This window comes from Cololabis saira, chromosome 15 (assembly GCF_033807715.1).
Source record: "Cololabis saira isolate AMF1-May2022 chromosome 15, fColSai1.1, whole genome shotgun sequence".
Taxonomy (NCBI): domain Eukaryota; kingdom Metazoa; phylum Chordata; class Actinopteri; order Beloniformes; family Belonidae; genus Cololabis; species Cololabis saira.
In genome coordinates this window covers 9,767,112-9,787,482 of record NC_084601.1, presented here as the reverse complement: position 1 = coordinate 9,787,482, position 20,371 = coordinate 9,767,112, and the positions used below count along the sequence as shown (strand labels likewise).

At 40.0% G+C, this 20,371-nt stretch overlaps 1 protein-coding gene across 2 annotated transcripts; it reads left to right on the top strand.

Moving 5' to 3' along the window:
- The first annotated feature begins 5,532 nt into the window (after window positions 1–5,532).
- Window positions 5,533–19,249, top strand: lix1l (limb and CNS expressed 1 like). 2 transcript variants are annotated; one of them, XM_061742402.1, is made up of 6 exons: window positions 5,533–6,047; window positions 10,395–10,558; window positions 11,967–12,080; window positions 13,134–13,229; window positions 13,486–13,563; window positions 16,009–19,249. In XM_061742402.1, exons 1-6 carry the CDS (start codon window positions 5,717–5,719, stop codon window positions 16,258–16,260), a joined length of 1,035 nt encoding a protein of 344 aa, XP_061598386.1. In that variant the 5' UTR covers window positions 5,533–5,716; the 3' UTR covers window positions 16,261–19,249. The 2 variants fall into 2 exon arrangements, with proteins under 2 accessions (XP_061598386.1, XP_061598385.1); XM_061742401.1 differs by having other exon boundaries at window positions 11,967–12,107.
- Window positions 19,250–20,371: the final 1,122 nt, after the last annotated feature.

The window sequence follows — 20,371 nt, the reverse complement described above, 5'->3', positions numbered from 1 at the left end:
ATTATTTTAATGAAAGTTGATCTTTAGGAGACATGGGGACCGTCCCCCTCTAGCATCTATTACGTACTCACACAACTGATTAGCACAGAGTTTAAGTTGACCTAACCTCATGTGCAGTCCTTTATAATCAAATTACAGGAATCAAAATGATTGTAAAGAGTCTGGAAAAAGACCAGAGTGGGCTGCCCGTTCACGTAGATGTAAACGTTCTACCTTTGGCTTCGGCCCAACAGCTGCTGCTGCATATTTATGGCTTTCTGTGGAGTAATTCATTTTCATCTCTGCTCCACCCAAGGCAGTTATTAACAATTTAATACATATGCTTGGATGAAAAGATGTCCCCATAAACAGCAGAAGCTGCTTAGGAAGCAAACATCCTGAGCGTCCATTCATTCGGCGGGCGAAGAGCCTTAGCTGAGGCTTTAAGAATTTGATTTGGCTTTGATCAAAACCAGATGTGGGAATGTGCCTTCAAGCTGAGATTACTTTCCGTGTCCGGCATCTGCTCACCGCTGGCCTGGACTCTCCAGGGTTGTCTCTCCAAGACGTCCCCGAAAAAGGGCTCAGAGACACAGAAGTGTGGGCCGTGTGGTTAATGCGAGGCATGTGAGGGTGCCTGAACTTGTTTACTGCAGGAAAAGCAGCACAAAAACAAGAGAAGGAGCCGTTGCTTTTACTGAACATCAAGGACTTTATCCCATAAGATGTCAGTGTTTTAAAAAAATAAAAAGGAAAAAAAAAAAGGCCTTGCCTCTATCTTGTTTTAAGCTTCTTTGACATTTAGAAACTTGGTTACAAACTGATTTATTCCAGAAAGGACATATGTGCTTATCAGTTAGATAACTGGAAGGTGCATGTGTGCGTCTGATTAAGGTGGTGCTAACTTGAACCCGATAAGCTTACAGAGACATCAATCTGAGTAAAAAGTATTTTTTTCTTCTCTTTTAAGGTCGTGAGAAGCAGAAACTTCCATTGTGTCAGAATAAAGGTCACAATCTAAAATATTGGAAGTTGATGATTATTGAATTCATTTTAAAAATAGGAATATATGAGCCTCTTTGGTGTGTTCTCAAGTAAATGTCCTCAAGTGGGCTTTCAGCTATGAACAAATCAGGTCTAAGATATCTGCTTCCTGGGATAGTTGTGATTCGCTCAACAGTGAGAGAAGGAACGAAGTAGGAAGAAGACACGAGTATTTTTAGGACGGAGGCTTTGAAGCTTCCTGCAGGATGGAGCCTGGTCTACTTCTTTGACAACACCATGAAGCACATCCTTGGGAATACTATATACTAAAAAGCTGCAAAACAACAACCAAATGTAAGAGGAAATGAACGGAAGCCAGTGAGCTGCACTCGCTCAGGTTATTAACTGATGTCATGAAATAAAGAGCATGTCCTGCAGTGAGTCCAACGCTCATTACAGTTATATATTGGTAGGACTCTTATTTTGGTTGTGTGTGCACTTTATTGCGAAACGTTTTAAACATTTTTCTTGGCTTCTGTCAGATTTTCCTAGTCTCTTACTCAGCATTATTTTTAAGTATGCTGTCTTTCTCTGGAAATGGAATAAAAATGATCCCTTGTTTCTCATTTGGGTTTATCCAGCATCCTCTCAGTCAGGCCACAGAAGGAATGAAAAGCTTAAACATCCAGAAAGCCATCTTTTTCTTGTTGTTTTGTTTCAGGAAACACACAAGCAGATCCTTTTTCGTCTAAAAGTCTTTGTATTTCACAAAGTAGGTGGTCCAGCTGAGTTCCACCCAGGTAGTTGAAACCTGCACTCACCGTACAGTATTTCACGGTCTGGAAGACCCCACCACCCCCCCTCTTTATCAACTAAACTGTGTTAGTCCACTTCCAAGTGTAATCACATGCTTCAGGCAGCAGGGCTGGAGCTGGAGAGCCACACTGCAGTTGTTCACTGTTGCTGCCACAGTTGAACAGAGCAGGCTCAAATTTCTTGGCTTGATATTTCTCTCACTTTCCACTGATGCCTTCAAGTACAGCAGATAACGTAGGAAACATCAATTACACCTCCCCTCCACTTAATTATTTAAACCATTCAGTACTACATTGTAACTACTACTACAGTCTAACTTAAATCTATTTTTTCTTTATTATGCCGCTGCACTGTAACCCATGATTTTCTCTCTACTTGTCATGGTTTCATTATGTAGAGCACCTTGAACTGCTGTGTTGCTGACATGTGATTTACAAATAAACTTGCCTTGTCACTCGGATGGACTGAGGTCAAACCATTAGCAAAGCATACCAATTAATTCGTCTCTTATATGTTTTTAACTGTTGGATCATATAGCAGTAAATATAATTTTTTCAAATTGTTTTCTTTTCACTATTGCCATTATAACCAAAATATCCCTTTTTTTCTTCAGTGGATGTAATACAATGTAAAGCTGCATCCTTCATCTTAATTTGGATGGGGGGGGAAAAGTGTTGATTGTTCGAAGAAAAAGATGCCTTATTATTAAAAATCACAAAACTGTTGCCGTAGATGTAGTGTATTACTTAATAAATTGAAAATGTTCTAGTATATATGTGGGAAAATAATCAAGCAGGAAAACGCTATGGTTATCCAGGCAAGGCAAGGAAAGTTTATTTGTATATAGCACAATTCAACACAAGGTAAGAATAATAAAAAGCACAAGTTGTTAAAAAGTAAGGGCAGTAGAGTCCAGCAGGTAAGTATTTAATTTAAGAGTACGCTTCAGTAAAGAGTAATGTTTTTAGGCCTGATTTAAAGGATCTACAGTTGGAGCAGACCTCAGGTCTACAGGAAGTTTGTTCCACCGGTGAGGAGCAGAATAACTGAACGCTGCCTCACCTTGCTTGGTTCTGTTTCTACCTAAGGCCACCACAAACGGACAATTTTAAAAGAGGAATAAAAACCTTTCTTGTTAGCAAAGCATTTTATCGCTAAACAATGCTGTTGTTTTTTTTCCCCTAGTTGCTGTTTTTAATTGTTTTATTCTCTTTTCTGACTTTTTATCCCTTTTATCTCTTATCTTGATTTTATTATTTCTGTTTCCTTTTAATTATCATATTATTATTATTATTATTAGGGCCCGAGCACTTACAGTGCGAAGGCCCTATTGTATCTGTAGGAATTTTTTTCTTTCTCGTTTTTTTTATCCTTGTTTTTATTTTTCAGATGAAAGGAGGGCCTTTTGCCCCCCTAAACGTGCCCCAAAAGTCACCAAATTTTGCACCTAAGTCAAGCCTGGCGAAAAATTTGATATTTCATGGTTTGCATTAAAGGGCGTGGCCTAATGGCTCAACAGCGCCCCCTAGAAAACTTTGTGCCTCAAGCCCCACAATACGGTTTGACGTACAGGCACGAAAATCGGTACACACCTGTATCATGTCGCAACTTAAAGAAAAGTCTCTTGGCGCCATGGCCGAAACCAAACAGGAGGTCGGCCATTTTGAATTAATCGTGTAATTTTGGTGCAATTTATGCCATTCCTTCGGCCATTCCATCGGCCCGAACCGTAACGTGCACCCAGGTGTGTTATACATCAAAATATGCGTCTCCATCCTGCGACGATGCGCATTACTTTTCTCTGTCAAAAGCGTTACCGTGGCGACGATAGACGCCAAAAAGCGCGCCCCCCTTTCATCTGATTGGTCCATATTTGATAGTACCTATTTTCTGCAAAAACTTTTGAATGATTTGACATAATGACTCCTGGGTGGTGTCATCGTACATGGTTTTGAGTCCTTGAACATAATTGGTGCTAATTAGCCCCGCCCCTTCTTCTGATTGGTCGATATCTGATAGTTCCTATTTTCTGTCATAACTTTTGAATAGTTTGACATAAAGACTCGTGGGTGGTGTCATCGGATTTTGTTTTGAGTCCTTGACCTTTATTGGTGGAAATTGCATGCCCAAGGGCCCGTTCATCGCTGCTTGCAGCTTTAATTATTATTATTATTATTGTTCTTGAGAACCACAATAAACCAGATCCAGATGAACGTCAGGGGTCTGGGAGCTTCATAGGAACTAACAGATCCAGCATGTATTTTGGTCCAAGACCATTCAGGTCTTTGTAGACCAGCAGGAAGATTTTAAACTCTATCCTTTGACTCACTGGAAGCCAGTGTAGTGATTTCATGACCGGTGTAATGTGGTCCATGTAGCACTCTATAATGTAATAATTTCCTGAAAATGTAATAACGCCCGAAAATGTAATAAAATGTGCATTTAACTCAATCGAAAATGTAATAAAACCCAATAATGTAATAACTTCCCCAATAATGTAATAAAATATCCTGACGGATATTGTAACATTTTTACCAATAATGTAATACCTTATTACGTTATTGGGAATTTATTACATGGTACTGAAAGTCTGCAATTTAACCCAATAGTCATTCTGGTGTTTCAAATCCAGTGTATATAACATTCTTAGATTCTTAAAACACAAAATGTAGCACTCTGGACTGAAAATAAACATATATATTACATTATTTGTCAAATATTACATTATCAGTTTTGGAGATGGAAAAAAAAGACCCATCTGAAAATGTAATAAATTCCCAATAATGTAATAAGTTATTACCAGAGGTGGGTAGTAACGAGTTACATTTACTCCATTACATTTACTTGAATAAGTTTTGGGAAATGTTGTACTTTTAGGAGTAGTTTTGAATCACTATACTTTTTACTTTTACTTGAGTAGATTTGTGAAGAAGAAACTGTTACTCGTACTCCGCTACATTAGGCTACGTTGAGCTGTTACTTTTCTTTTTTCCGCGTACGCGTCAAATCTCATGACATTACTGGGTGATTCTTTGGGAAAAATGTTTGTTTTTGCATGTTTTGTCACATTTACACACACTCAAACACACACAGAGTTTCTATGAGTTCATGGGCTTGTTCTAGTTCTGCCTGGTTAAAAAAGAAAAGTACAAAGGCTTGACATTTTGTGCTACTTGGGCTTAATTTCTTAAGTTATTATTTTATTTATTTTATTATTTATTAAAGTACATGAATTGACTTTAAGATTATTTAAATTTAAGCTATTTTTTATTTCTTATTAATTTAAATTTATTTTATTATTTTATTGATTTAATTTGCCTGAAGATGATTATTTTGTACTTTTGTCTGTTTGAATGGTTGTGTTAAAAAATAAATCAGACGTTACTCAACAGTTACTCAGTACTTGAGTAGTTTTTTCACCAAGTACTTTTTTATTTTTATTCTTTTAAATAATTATTTGGATGACTACTTTTTACTTCTACTTGAGTCATATTATTCTGAAGTAACAGTACTTTTACTTGAGTACAATTTTTGGCTACTCTACCCACCTCTGTTCGATTGAGTTAAATGCAAATTTTATTTTCTACAGTCCAGTTTCCTGGCGTTCGTAAGGGCTCTGACCCATGGATGTATTATTTAACGCTCTGACCATCAGAGCCATCCAGTTCAGGTTCAGAGTTCAGGGACCGCTCGGATTCTGCCGAGGTTGAACCTCGGCAGAATCCGAGCGGTCCGTGAACGCGTCATTTTGACGGGCAATCCTGCAGCCTAATCCAGAGTGAGGAGGATGCGGAGCTGGGGCGACCTCCGATAAACTACTCCCGACCACGAACACTTTTGTTTATTCGACCTTCAAAGTGACCTTTTTCCAGCGTGCAGCCTCCCGGTGTATCGGGGTTTCCTCCTGGGCCAAGTCGGCAGACATTACGTGGGGACAATGGAATCTAACGTGAATCTCTCGGACAGTATCCGCCCTCCGCGGCTGCAGCCGGGGATCGGGTTCGGAGTGGGATCCACGGGGACCCTGCGGTCGTCCCTCCGGCCCGGGGTGACGGTGCCCATCGCCCCGCTGCTGGCCCCGTCCTGCTCGGCTCCGCCGCCGCCGCCGCCGCTGCAGCTGCACAGCCTGTACGGCGGCGGCGCGGGGCTGGGGCCGGTGGGGCCGGGTGGGCCCCCCGGGGGCCCCCCGGGCAACCCGGCCGTGCTGCGGGAGGCGGTGGAGGCGGTGGTGCGGAGCTTCGCCAAGCACACGCAGGGATACGGCAGAGGTAAAGCCTGATTTATGGTTCCGCGTTAAAGCGACGGCGGACATGACATTTGAACTGTGTTGTCCAGTTGTGGGTGAGATAGATTTAGACAGTGGCTGCGTCCGAAATTGCATACTTCCACCCTAATCAGTATGCAAAATGAGTAGGCCTATGCGAGATTTTTTAGTGCGTCCGAAACACACTCAATAGTATGCTCTATCCTACGATGGAGTATTAGGGCCAGACTAAGACAAAAAAATGTGGAAATTACGAGAATAAAGTCATAATAATATGAGAATAAAGTCATAATATTAAGAGAATAAAGTTGTAATATTTTGAGAACAAAGTTGTAATATTTTGAGAATAAAGTCGTGATATTACGAGAATAAAGTCGTAATATTAAATATATTATAGATATAACTTCACAAGATGCTCAATATTCCTCATTTTAACACAGGCAGAAGACTGCTCTTCCTGTTAGAGTTCTCATAAATGATATCCTCATAATATTACGACTTTATTCTCATAAATTACGACTTTATTCTCGTAATATAATATTATGACTTTATTCTCGTAATGTTACGACTTTATTCTCGTATTGTTTCGACTTTATTCTCGTATTATTTCGACTTTATTCTCTTAATATTATGACTTTATTCTATTACGACTTTATTCTCGTAACATTATGACTTTATTCTCGTAATTTTACGACTTTATTCTCATTATATTATGACTTTATTCTCGTAATTTCCAATTTTTATTTTTGTCTTAGTTTGGCCCTAATACTCCGTCATACTATCCATACTCATTCCGGAGAAATGTATTAGTGTGGATTGATGGACACTAGCTAAGCAGAAACTTCCCACAATACAATGCAGCGGTGTTTGGTTGCTAAGTGATACGTACATGCGCGTCGCCACCATATATTTTGGGGGGGACGCGTCCCCCCACTCTTGAAAAAAAGTTGTTCGGACCCCCCCACATTTGCTAGTCCAGCGTGTTTTCATTGCTTCACAATCAAATCCGTTCCACTTTATGAGTAGGAGATTACCCATATCTACAGAAATCCACTCCGCGTTTTACTTCTGTTTTTTTAACACGGCAGCAGCAGCAGCATCATTCAAAACATTCAGTCAGTCTGAGGCAAGCCGATGTGGAGATGCCGAGATGGACATAAGAAATTATTAAGTAAGTTACCAAGTTTTACCTTGAGTGGCCAAACAGCAAAATTGCGTTGTTCCATGGTCAAACACAGCCAGCTTATATATATATATATCGACGCAGAGCCTACGGCGTAGGGTACGGCGTACGTTGCGCGTCGCCGCGTAGCCTACGCCGTAGGTTCTGCGTTGGTGTAACGCAGAACCATAAATCAGCTCCGGGGCCGGCAGCAGACAGAAATCAGCCTTTATTCTGGCGAGGTTGCAAAAAACGTGCAAAAAAGTGATTATGTACATTCACTGAGTGAATATTATGAAAGTAAAATATATATTTCTCGCTGTATGATGACTAAAAGCATTCTGGGATTTTTTTTGTCCCTAGAAAACTATTTTTTTCTTTTTAAATCAGAGGGTGTTGTGTAAAATTCCCACTGTGACGTACTGGGAGCCTTCACAGGTGTTGAACACTGGCCTGCTTCTTGTTACACCTCACATCCTTGATAAATACTGTAGTAGGCCTGTATGGTTCATCTGGAAACAACAGGATTGAATAAAATGATGTTGTTGTTAAGAAATCTTGTAAGCCATTCTTTTACTTTTTGTTGAATATAAGAAAATAGGGATAAGTAGTCAACTAATATAAAATAACATGACGCCGTGGGTTGGTTTTCCTCCCAATCTCCCCAATTTTTTCAGTCACCAGCCGCCACTGATATCTAAAGTGTTAATAACTGGAAAGGTGGAGGATGTGGATGTGGTCAGTTCGTACCCAGAACTAAACAGCCATTCGTTGGAGGTTCAGCTGGCCATGTTCAAACTTCAGTATCCCTGCAGCACAGTCAGTGAAGTGGTGGATACACTGAGAGCTATGCTGCCAGAGGTTCCAGGTCTGTTCACTCAAGTAGAAGTGTTGGTCAGGCTTCTTCTTGTTGTGCCATGTGCAATGTGGCTGTTTGCCACATCCACCAAGAGCATCTTGACAAACTTGACTAGAGGAGATTTGCCAGTCATTTGTGTCTGCAAATGACAAAAGAGGTCACACTTTTGGAGCCTTTGTATGATGGTTATGTTCTATTTGTAGAAATCCTGCTGTAAGCATGTACAGATAAAAGAGGAGATGGGTGAAGATATGGAACATTTAACAGGTTGTATTGAGTATTGAGTTATAGTTGTATTAAGTTATAGTTGTATGTTTTGCAGGTCACTGAATAGTTTGTATTTCCTCATTACTTTTTTTTCAAGAGATTTTTTGTTGCATGACATTAATCCTCATTTAATAAAGTGCCTAAAAAGTTGTCAGTGTAGTCCTCTATGAATTAGACCAAAACATAATAGTAGTCAGTAATTGCAGACCATGCCAGCTCCAAGGAAAAACAAAGAGAGAGAGAGATTATTTTGGGTGTAAAATGCACCAGAATGCGGGAAAATGAATCTACTATTTTCCAAATTTTCTGGGGGAGGACCCCCAGACCCCCCCCAAAAAAGTGTCCCCCCCACATTACAAAAGCTGCTGACGCCCATGGATACGTATATGTCTTAAGTATCATATTAAGTATAATAATATTATTATATTATATTAATATTATAATATTCGTATATAATAATAATATTATATAATGTCATCTTTTTTCGGCAAGGATAAACGGGAAGTAGCGGTGCTGCTACTGCTGCTGTTACCATGGTAACAGCTGCTACTGTTGCTGTAACACGTCACTGCCTCCCAACGACAGGAAGTGACGTGTGCGCTCTGAGTAGTACATCCGAATTAATGCACACTGCTGATATTTACTCAAAAGTGTGCCATAATTAAGTATACTTTTTAGTATATACTGTTTAGTATGGCATTTCGGACGCACCACCATCTGTTCAGCTCCCAGATTGGATCCGGTGAACCTGGGCAGAACCTGATTTAATTATCATGATCAACAAGTTGGTTTCAGAAAGAATCAAATAATCAGAGTTTTTGTATTAGATACCAAACACATTGTTGTAATTATTCTTTAATAACAGTAATTTACACAACAATAGTCAACTTTTATCAGAGTCTTTTACACGTTTCAAAAGTATTCCCTCTTAGGTCTTAATGGTCTTGGTCCGTCCACTCGGAGCCACAGCTCAAACCAATATTTGACTGTTGGCATTTGTAATTAAGACAATTGTTACAGATCTGCACTAATAGGATTTATGTCCTAAAGTCTGTCCGTCTGTGCAAAGACCGACAGATTTAAACTGCTTACAACCAGCAGCAGGATGGTAAACAGGCGTTGAGCATTATTACATTTATGACTGTGATTCTTGCACAAAACATACTTGCTAGTATTGTTGGAAAGAGAGTAATATTGTAGTTGTGGATCCTCGGTCTAATCACTGCCCCCCCTCCTTAACTGTGTCATTGTGGGTGTGAGTGACTCTTCCTTATCTCCCTGTTTCCTGTGTTGTGGAGGAAATGCTCAGAAATAGTTTTTAAAGAAGTCGCTCTGCTTTGTTTAGCCCCACTTCTTTGTGCAAGCATTGGGATAATGTCAAAATAAAGCATTTAGTTCCTGTTTCCTACTTAACTCAGAGGACGTGCCTTTGGTGGGATGACCACATGTTGAGCACTATTAGTTTAAAAACAGTTTAAAAGATCAGGGCTCCGTGGGGGTCCCACCATCTGTCTCAGGACGTCTCATCGTTGAGGATCCGTCCCGTTGAGTCTGCGTGGGTTTGTATTTGTGCTGCAGACGATGGTCCTGAATGAATAAGTGTCTATAAACGTCTCAGAAAAGGGTGTTTGGGTGTTCCATTGTCCCTCAGTGGAAAGGCGAATAATCGCTCTGATTTATTGTTCAGGATTTATGTCACAATGCTTCCTAGTTTGCTGACAGGTGCTTCATTTTCTGTCACACCTGGCTGAAGCCCTAAAGCAAAATGCTCAGCCTGGCTGGTTAGCGGGCCTGAAGAATTAGCTCTTATATTACGTCTGTCTGCATACCGAAGTAAGTGAGAGTTTATGACTCAGCTGCAGATTTTACTGCTCGCCTTTGTTTTTGTTTCCAGATGAAAACATGTGACTTTGTCATATGAGCGCGTAAAGTGTGGAGCTGAGAGAAGTTGATGTACTTTTATGTCTTCCAAAGGGTCCTGCATCAATAAAGAAAGGGGAACCAAAGATACTGGTGGTGTTTGCGCGGCGTGGTGAGGTTTCTCTGGTGTCTGTATCCTCCAGTGAACGTGGTGGAGGCGCTGCAGGAGTTCTGGCAGATGAAGCTGACCCGAGGGGCCGACCTGCGGAACGGTGCACTGGTCGTCTATGAAATGGTCCCGTCCAACAGCCCTCCGTACGTGTGTTACGTCAGCCTCCCGGGCGGCAGCTGCTTCGGGAGTTTCCAGGTAATCCATCTTCTGTTCGTATTCTAGGGTTAAAGCAGCACAATGTAACTTTCAGCTTTTGTTAAGTTTGGCGGCTCCTTTGGACAAAAGCGGTAGTGCTTTACCAGAAAGAACACTACATTTCCCATGAGCACCAGCACGTACTGCCGGAAAGATCCTGTCCCCGTCGCGTGCATTTGTTTTGATAGCGAATGAAGACGGGACGGACTTTCAAAACTACTTTTCTTTTTCACCAAGTGAACAGACGGAGCGCAAAAAAAAAGATGTTAAACTGCTGGAAAGGAACTGGAATTTACCGGGATACCTTAAACAAGGAAGCCAGGGAGCAGTGTATGGAGAAAATAAGGATTATTAACGGTTTGGGTCCATATGAAATCCCTACTAAAGAGTGGAGCTCCGATGAGGATTTACAGCCGCAGTTCTGCACAACCCACGAGTGTTTAGCAGCTGCTTTGGTAAATGTTTGACTCGCCATGTGTTTCAAAAAATTAGTTAATAGTACAACATACAGTACACGTTTTGTATCACTCTTACTTCTCTTTTCTTTTTTTTGACTGCTATATTATGCTGAAGAGGCTCCGAGGCGTGAGCAATATTTTTGTTTTCCTCGTGAGATTATTTTTTTCCTCTGCAGCTACAAATAAGAGTTAATATTTTTTCCTCAACAAACTAGTTTTATCTGAAGATTGGGGTTAATTGCAACGCAGAGAGCTGGCGAGCAACTGGGATTAGCTGGCGAAGTGGGGAATAAAACCCGTGTTTTGATCCGACCCCGGTCTGTGTGAGTGTTTGTTTGTGATACTGTGTGGAAGGTTATGTTTGGTCGTTACAGCCGCAATCCAACCGATCCGACGACTCTTTGTTATCTCAGATACTCGGCCTGCGTGGTTCTGCCTCCGAGCAGGAAACCGTTGAAAAGTTAAACCATTAGGATCTTTTCCCCACGTCTGTTGTGTGGAGCTGCTGCAGCAGCAACGGGTTACCAGCTTCTGCGGAGCTCTGTGCTCCACGCCGTGCCCATTTTCGTCTCGACTACAAATCGGGAAGGAGGGGGAAGTGACGTATGCCGTAAAGCAGTCAAAGCCGTAAAAATGTGTAGTTTTTTAGTGTGGCAGGGTTCCTACCATGCTCCTCATAGTTACATAGTGCCAGTGAAGGTGATACAGACCCCTCAGACCATGACAGAGGTTCATTAAACCTGTTGGAAGTTGATGTACCATCACAATGACTCTGGAAATATGATATTAAGGTGGAAAAGTTACATAGTGCTGCTTTAAGAAAGGACAGTCGTCGTTGGCTGGACTGTGGACTCCTTAAGAGCCGAACACTGGCTCTCATCAGTCCCTCTAGTGTGTTTTAGTGTGTTTGATTGTGTCTGAGTGTACATGCCTCCTTCGCTGTGTCGCAGTTCTGTCCAACGAAGGCGGAAGCGAGGCGCAGCGCTGCCAAGATTGCCCTGATGAACTCTGTTTTCAACGAACACCCCTCTCGCCGGATTACGGACGACTTCATCGAGAAGAGCGTGAGTGAGGCGCTGGCGTCCTTCAACGTAAGTGCTCATAAATACTGAAACTTGTCCCTTCCGTGGTTCCACTAACGCTGACGTGCATCCAAGTGTGTACTTCACTGATTCAGAGAGTATTTTTAAATTGCTGTTTTGCAACAGCTGCAACGTTGCAGAGGTTTTGCAGCGATGCTCGTGCAGCGGGAGAGTTAGAAAATGAAGTTACAATGTCTGGAATTTGGTGCTTAAGTTGAACATAAACATCAAACTCCTTTAGAAATATGCAAGCAGCTGAAGGGACTCGGAGGGAGCCAGAGCTCCGTCCAGAGCGACGCTGCACTCTGAAACATTATGTGGATCCACATTTTACTGGTGCTCAACTTTTCCAGCAAGTTTCAAGAAATTTGGTTTTTGTAGTTTGTGGATATTTGTTCTCATGGACACACAAGTAAACACACGTTTTCAATTACAACATAAAAATGTGCCAAGTATGCGAGCCGCGCTGTGGTTGAAGGACTTTTGACTCAGAGGAGCTTTTCTGTAATGGCTGAGCTGCTCCAAGGCTTAAAAGATGCAAAAGCTTTGATGATGAAGGGAAGAAATGGTTTAAATTATTTTTCATTCAATTTCAGTGCTGCAAAGTTGTTTCATCCCTCCTCCAGCTTTTAAGTACATAAAACTGTCAAAAGAATCCATGTGGGCCACCTTTATCTATTTCATGCATGAGTTATTTAAAAAATAAAATAAAATTTTTAATGTCTGAGGATATAAATAATTAGGCTGATTCTTATTTTTTAATGTTTATATTTCGAACAAGAGTGCTCTACTGCAGCAGTACAGTGGAGTGAGTGGATGGGAGGTGGCTGAGTACCTCAACCTATTCAAATCCATAAATTAATAAATCAGAAACACCATCTTCTTCTTAAGTTTTTACACTTTTTTGTCACATACAGTTAATTAGGTTCAGTTATTTGAAAAAGATGGATATAAAAACTAAATTGTCGGTCACGTAAATGCTGTCCTGAACAAAACAACGGAGCTCATGAAATTCTTTGGCTGGCTCGTTCACAGGGAAACAGAGAGGAGGCCGACAACCCCAACACAGGGATCGGCGCGTTTCGCTTCATGCTCGAGTCCAACAAAGGAAAGTCCATGCTGGAGTTCCAGGTCTGTAAAAGTTGGATGTGTTTTGTAGTATTTATGGTATATTTGGCAGAACTGAGGATCTCTAAACTCTAAACCACCCCCCCCTCCAGCACGGTTACTCGCTGCTGTTGTGGAGCTACGTGTGATCTTTTTTTATTGCTCATTAAGTGCAGAGAGCTTGGAAGTGGAACAACTTCCCCCTGGTTCATGTGGGAACAGGAAGTTGGACATGTCTAATGTGAAGGTGGACTCTTACGTGGGTGTTTGTGTGCTGCAGGAGCTGATGACTGTGTTCCAGCTGCTGCACTGGAACGGAAGCCTGAAAGCTATGAGAGAGCGACAGTGTTCCCGACAGGTACGACTGCACCTTGAACCGTCTGACGGATGCTTTCAACTTCACAACAACCAGGGCCACATGTAGCTGGCACTAAGAGGTTTTCTTTTAATTTGACAAACTGTAGATTAAGTTTTTTTGCTTCATGAAAGGGCTGAAGGGCAGCAGTAAGGGGACCTATTATGAAAAAAACATTTTCTCTTGCTTTAACATTTATAAAGTGGTCTCCCCTCAGCCTGCCAACAGAGAAGGAGGAAAGCAACCAAATTCTGCAGTGTCTGTACAGCCGCCCGGATGAGCCGTCCAGTGTGATGTGGATCTACGAGCCGTTCAGATTCTGTGCATTTTCGTTACGTAACCAAAATGCAAACCACGTCCACAACTATAAAACCGTGTAACTGCATGCGAGCGTCCGGCTATCGTAGCACTGCGTGACATCAGACGCTCTCTGTCCATCTCCCTCCAGCAGCTGCCACTTTATTGAGGTTTTTGTAGTGAAATGAGGAGGAATCATAGAGATAACTTCTCATTTCAACTAACTGGATCAGCCGTTCCTCATCCATGACCAATTCCTACAGCGCTTTCAACCGGCTTTCAACGCGAGCAATAGGAAGAAAATAGAAGCAGGGCGTCCGACAAATGTTCAGCTCAAAATGGCCAGTTAGGACAGTCCAATAGAAAATAAAGCAATGGAATTAATTTTGTCGGTGACGCTCGCTCGCATCGCATGCAGTTATGACACGGTGTAAATAACTCCGCCGGCCGGAGCTTCCACCATTTTTTCGTAGCGGTGTATCGCGTCATTCAGGCAGGCAATCAGCACAGAGCCTCATTATCATAGCCCCGCCCACTCAGAATCCTGCATAGATAATGAGGTTAGAGAATGGGAAGATAAAGACATGGCTCAGAGGCTGAATTTCTAATTTATTTTAAAAAAAAACAAGTAATTTATTTAGCAAAAACAATCAAAAGCTTGTTTTTAAGACATTCAAGGCCTTTTTAAAATAGACATTAGATGCCATAATAGGTCCCGTTTAGTTTTGTAGGAACAACTTTTTGACCAAAAATTTTTATTAGCCATTTTGCAGCTATCTTGGTTGTTTTGAATAGTGACCCCTGGATTCTCCTGCGTGACTCTTGTATAAAGCCCACCCTTTTGCAGTTCGGTACGTTTTGTACCGATGTAAATGGCTGTAACAATGGGAGGGGTACCAGACCCACTGGATGTTGGAGGATTTTGTTGAAGGGAATGGATTTGGCAGGCCCGGTTAAAGTATTACGTGAATTTTTAATCAGAGACACAGATTAAAGAGCACAAATGTGTATTAACTGTTTGTGATGGTTGCCCCTCTTTCCTGAAACATGTATATAACTTGAGATGTGAGATATTATGACAGTGACTACGTTTACATGCAGTCAAAATTCGGGTTATGGTCAATATTCCGGTTACTGAAACATTCGGAATATTCCGTTTACATGCGTGAGCAAACAGGGTTTACAGGACTGTCTCAGAAAATTAGAATATTGTGATAAAGTTCTTTCATTACAAATCAACTGAAATATTGCAAGCCTGTTAATATTTTAATATTGCTGATTATGGTTTACAGTTTAAGATTAAGATTCCCAGAATATTCTAATTTTTTAAGATAGAATATTTGAGTTTTCTTAAGCTGTAAGCCGTGATCAGCAATATTAAAATAATAAAAGGCTTGCAATATTTCAGTTGATTTGTAATGAATCCAGAATGTATGACATTTTTGTTTTTTAATTGCATTTCAGAAAATCACAATATTCTAATTTTCTGAGACAGTCCTGTATACATGGTACATACATACATACTGTATACATGGTAATTAATCATTTGGGATATCTGGATCAAACCAGCGACGCCCGGAGAACATCATGACGCAATTAGCGTCATTTCCGCTTCTTCTTCCTGTATCCAAATTCAAAACAAATGCTGCTTCGCGCAACTTTTCTCTCACCTTCTTGTAAATCTCGCTATCCCGGTACTTTCTACCGTCTACAAATACCAAAATGATCATATTTTTCATTACATTTATGAAGTGATTAGTTTCCTCCTCACTCCAAAAGTGTGGCCTGGTCTTGCGTTTCGCCGTGCTTAGAAGAACTTCCTGGACTCAAAAGACCAGGATTCCTTGTGAACAGAACATGCACAGAAAACAAATTCATGTTCCGTTTGATGGGGATATTCCGTTTGGCGTTTACATGACCGAATATTCAGGTTTTAAAAGGAGTAACCCAGGGGTCATATTCAGGTTTTTAAAAACCGGAATATGAGAAAATTCGGGTTATTCAAAGGGGTTATTGGTGTTTACATGGCCGTGCAAAACCGGGTTATTGCTAATATTCGGGTTTTAAAAGGGTTATTGACTGCATGTAAACATAGTGATTGTGACGTACCGATCACTCAGCGGTGACTCTGTGATCCGACTGACCCTGCAGGAGGTGCTGGCCCACTACTCCCACCGGGCCCTGGACGACGACATGCGCACGCAGATGGCGGCCGACTGGGTGAACCGGGAACAGAGCGTGGCGGCCACCGTGGGCCAGGAGCTGGCCAACACGGAGCGAGAGCTGGAGGACGCCAGGCTGGCGGGCCGAGAACTGCGTTTTTACAAAGAGAAGAAAGACATCCTCATGTTGGCCGTGGGTCAGCTCAGCACAGCCAACGCCGCCACCCTGCCCTCGCACTAGCGCCTGCGGGAAACACGCCGTCATCACTCCACAGGATTCTGGGTAACAGTGTTGATCGTTTGTATGAACTGTTCCGTTTTTGTTTTCGTACAAAGATAATTAGGCCTTGACGTCCTTCTTGCCTCGAACATAACTACCCATAAAACAAAGACTTAAAACACTATAGCCGTTACCTCTTTGTGCCTCGTGATCACAAGATGCTTTTATTTAAACATTTGTCTTTTGTATCCGACACGGAGACGGACTTTTCTCATGATTTCACATTGCATTTTCTCAAAACAGACTTCAAGAAACAAGGTCTTATTTTGATCAATGAATGTAGGGGACGTACGGTAATGTGACCCAGCAACCCCAGCGTGCACCGAGTTTAAAGGAAGTGTGTCTTAAAGGTTTGACCCTCATGATTGTTTTTGCAGTGGGGGGGTCCTCAACAGTATCCTGATCATTTCATCAGCATGTGAAAAACCTCAAACAAACCTAGAATTTTAACCAAACATAGAAACATTCGTAATCCGTGTATCATTCGTTCTTTCCATTTTCAATTGGCAATCAAAAATCAAAACATGAAAAAGTGACAGGTTATTTTGTTATTTGTTTTTTATTATAATAATATGGAAAAACGTCTGGTTTTTCTTATTTCAATTTTAGGCACAGATCAAAAAACGAAATAGAAAAACGGGCCACAGGACTGAATTTGATTTTAATATTTAATTGGTCGGGTTTAAAAAAATAATCCTTAATCTGTTGTTCCAGCGCCACCAGGGTAGCCATGGTTACCCGAACTGCCGCGTACCATGGATGTAGAACCGCCGGGTCACGTAAACTCGACCAATTAAATATTAAAATCAAATTCAGTCCTGTAGCCCGTTTTTTTATTTCGTTTTTTGATCTGTGCCTAAAATTGAAATATGAAAAACCAGACGTTTTTCCGTTTTTTGTGTTATAATAAAAAACAAATAACAAAATAACCAGTCACTTTTTCATGTTTTGATTTTTGATTGCCAATTGAAAATGGAAAGAACGAATGATACACGGATTATTCGTAATTATTGGTTTTGCTAATGTGCAAAACACGTGAACAGATGACTGACGGCTCTAACAGCAGCTCAGGTTTGACAAAAATCAGAAAGTGAACCGTCACAATGTTTGTTTTTTTATTTCCATCTGCTCTGTGCTTTGTAATTACGCCACTAGCTGAATGTATCATAGTTTTTGTGTAATCTACTAAAGGACCTTCAGAGCATCTCTCTTACGCGACACAGCAGGATGACTGGTGTGCTCCAGGTGGTGGATGTCATGCGCTTCAGCAACGAGGACGTTAAAATGTCAGCGCTTGTTAGGGCTAAAATGTATTTCAGTGGCTGGAAGTGAAATATGAAGGCCAGAAAACTGGTTTGAAGTTAGTTTATAGCAGTTGGAGAGATGCATCCTTTTCCAAACACTAGCAAGTCCGCAGATGGTGAAAGTGTAATATAACTCGAGCTCATCGTCTGAACCTGCTTTCATTATGTTCACAGGTGAAATCGTTATACTGCTCTTTGTCTAAAAGCTGTTTTAATGCTTTGTAAAGATGAAGGTGTTTCAAATAGTAGTCTTTTTCAGACCCAAGACAAACAAGGTGAAAGTTTTATGGCCAGTTGTTTGAAGGAAATGTGGGCAGAAGAGAGGAGAGTTAAACAGTAGGGGGCCTCGTTCTTGCTGCGGCACGCTCAACTTCCAACAGCAGAAACTGATTACACCAAATTTTAAGAGAAAAAGAAGAAGGGACTTATAAAAAGTAATGCCAGAACTTTTTTATTTTAAATTTAGTTGATCTTTCTGTTGTCTGGGATCATTGTGCCTTTATGAAATTGGTTACATGGAATGTTTAAACCTTTCAAATATAAAATGTACGGGGTCCATCGAGGACTGTTTTTTTTTTTTAATCGACACATATAAAGATTACAAACTAAATAACTGTAACATAATCACTAAATAATCATTTGAGGAAATTTCTTTGAAGAAGCAGATTTGAAAATTAAATCACCATAAAAAGTGTTTGAAGCAGCCGCCGGTTTATCTTAGCTTAAAGTCGAGAATAAGGCGGAAACTGCGACTTCTAGAGCTCTTTATTAAATCTCATTGGTTTAATGAGTATAAAGACTAAGTGTTGATTACTCGTTTATAGTCTGCACAAGTAAATTAAGTAGAGTCTGCCCTGGTTGCTAAGCAACTCGTCGTTGTCAAGAAATAATCAGACCTTCCTTTACAAAAGCATCTGGAAAGTTTTATTGGTCTTCTCATTCATTCAAAAGCGACTGATGGATCACCTAATATGCCAAATGCTATAAAAATATGAAGGTTCTTTTTTTAAAGCCTGTTGTTGCAGATTTACAAACATGTAATGTTACATTCTTACTCGCTTGTGGAATATGTGTTGGGGATAAGTACAAAAATGTTGCATAATTTGGTTTTCTGCTGAACAGTTTGCAGCTCTGCTCAGTAAAAGGTTGTAATTCAGTGAACACATTTACCTCATAAATCTGCATCAATAATCCACTGTGGTTCCCTGCTAATGTCAATTTTCTTTTTGTATTAATTTTTTAAATAATTGACGAAAAGCTAATAATCAGAGGCTTTGCAGTGAAAGCGTTGGCCAATGAGCTGTAGACTTTGAAGTACGTGTTTTATTTTTACTTTTAATCAGTGATTCATGTATTTTCTTACTGTTTTTACCCACAAGCCAATAGACTCAAGCCTCCTCATAAAACTGCCTTCATTTTTTTTCTTGCCAGCATTATCAATGAAGACTTTTGAACCACTATTTTTTCGCTATGCATTTTATATTGAAAACATCTTTGAGGTTCTGTTTTTTTTAGCTTTGATGCATGATGTGTTAGTTCTGTTTCTTATTCTACACAGTGTTGTTTTATAAAAGTGTTTCTTGAGGCCATAATTGTATTTTCTATGAACATTTTGTATTACATGTTTATACTTTTAGTAGACTTGTATGTATATGTAATAAATCATTTGATACAATGTTTATGACTCTGTCTTCTCTCTTCTCTCAGTTTTTAGGGCAATTCAAATATCCAGAAATAAAAAAACAAATATGATGATGATGATTCATTTATTTATTAATCTATTTAACAAAGCTATACCTTAAAAAAAAACTCATTCATTACTAGGTTTATGTGCCTTTATACTGCACAAACTCCTATCAGTCATACATATTCATACCCTCAGTTAAATCTGAAAATTAATGACATATATCAAAGTGCAAGATACCAAATTGCTGGGAGTTGTCATAGAAGACAAACTTTCATGGAAAACACATAAATAAAATAGTTAATAAAATGGGAAGTGACATCTCTGTCATTAGAAGATGCAGGGCATATTTGTCACCGAAATCAACTAAATTAATAATACAATCTTTAATCTTGTCAAATCTTGACTACTGCCCAGTGGTCTGGTCAAACTTCACAGCAGACATGATAAATAAACTTCAAATAGTACAAAATAGAGCAGCTCGCATTGTCCTCGGTTGTGATTTCAGAACAAATGTATTAAAAATGCATAGAAATCTCAGCTGGTTAATGGTAAGGTAAAGATTACTTTATTCGTTTTTTCATAAGAAATGTATCCATATCCAAAACATGCTATGAATGTATGATTTTGTATTGTAATGCATTATATCTAAATGTTTAACGGAATGACTGTAACCTTAATGTGAGTGTCAAAAGGAGCACTGGTCTTATTTGACAGAAATCTAAAGTATATTGTTTAGTAGAATTTCCTTTTTTTACTTTTTCTTTTCTATTTTTCTTTTCTTTTTCTTTACTACCTCTTTAGGTTTGCTTTTAATTTTTTGTCATGTATTGTATATTATGTGTCGGACCCCAGAAAGAATAGCTTCAGTTTCGCTGCAGCTAATGGGGATCCAAATAAAACTATAACTATAAACTATAAACTTGGGATGATGATGCTTTCAACCTGGAGTCAAATACATAGTAACCTTAAAACCTGTTTAGTTTACATGTTAGAGATATATGTTCATTTTTTTAATGTTCTTATTTTAAGTCAAGCTGTCTGAATTTAGTTGATTTATTTTCATTCATTCATCCATTATTTT

Coding starts and splice junctions, on each gene's coding strand:
- lix1l (XM_061742401.1), top strand. CDS start 5,717: ATGGAATCTAACGTGAATCTCTCGGACAGTATCCGCCCTCCGCGGCTG. Junction 12,108..13,133: donor AGGCGCTGGCGTCCTTCAAC/GTAAGTGCTCAT, acceptor GCTCGTTCACAG/GGAAACAGAGAGGAGGCCGA. Junction 13,564..16,008: donor AGCGACAGTGTTCCCGACAG/GTACGACTGCAC, acceptor CTGACCCTGCAG/GAGGTGCTGGCCCACTACTC.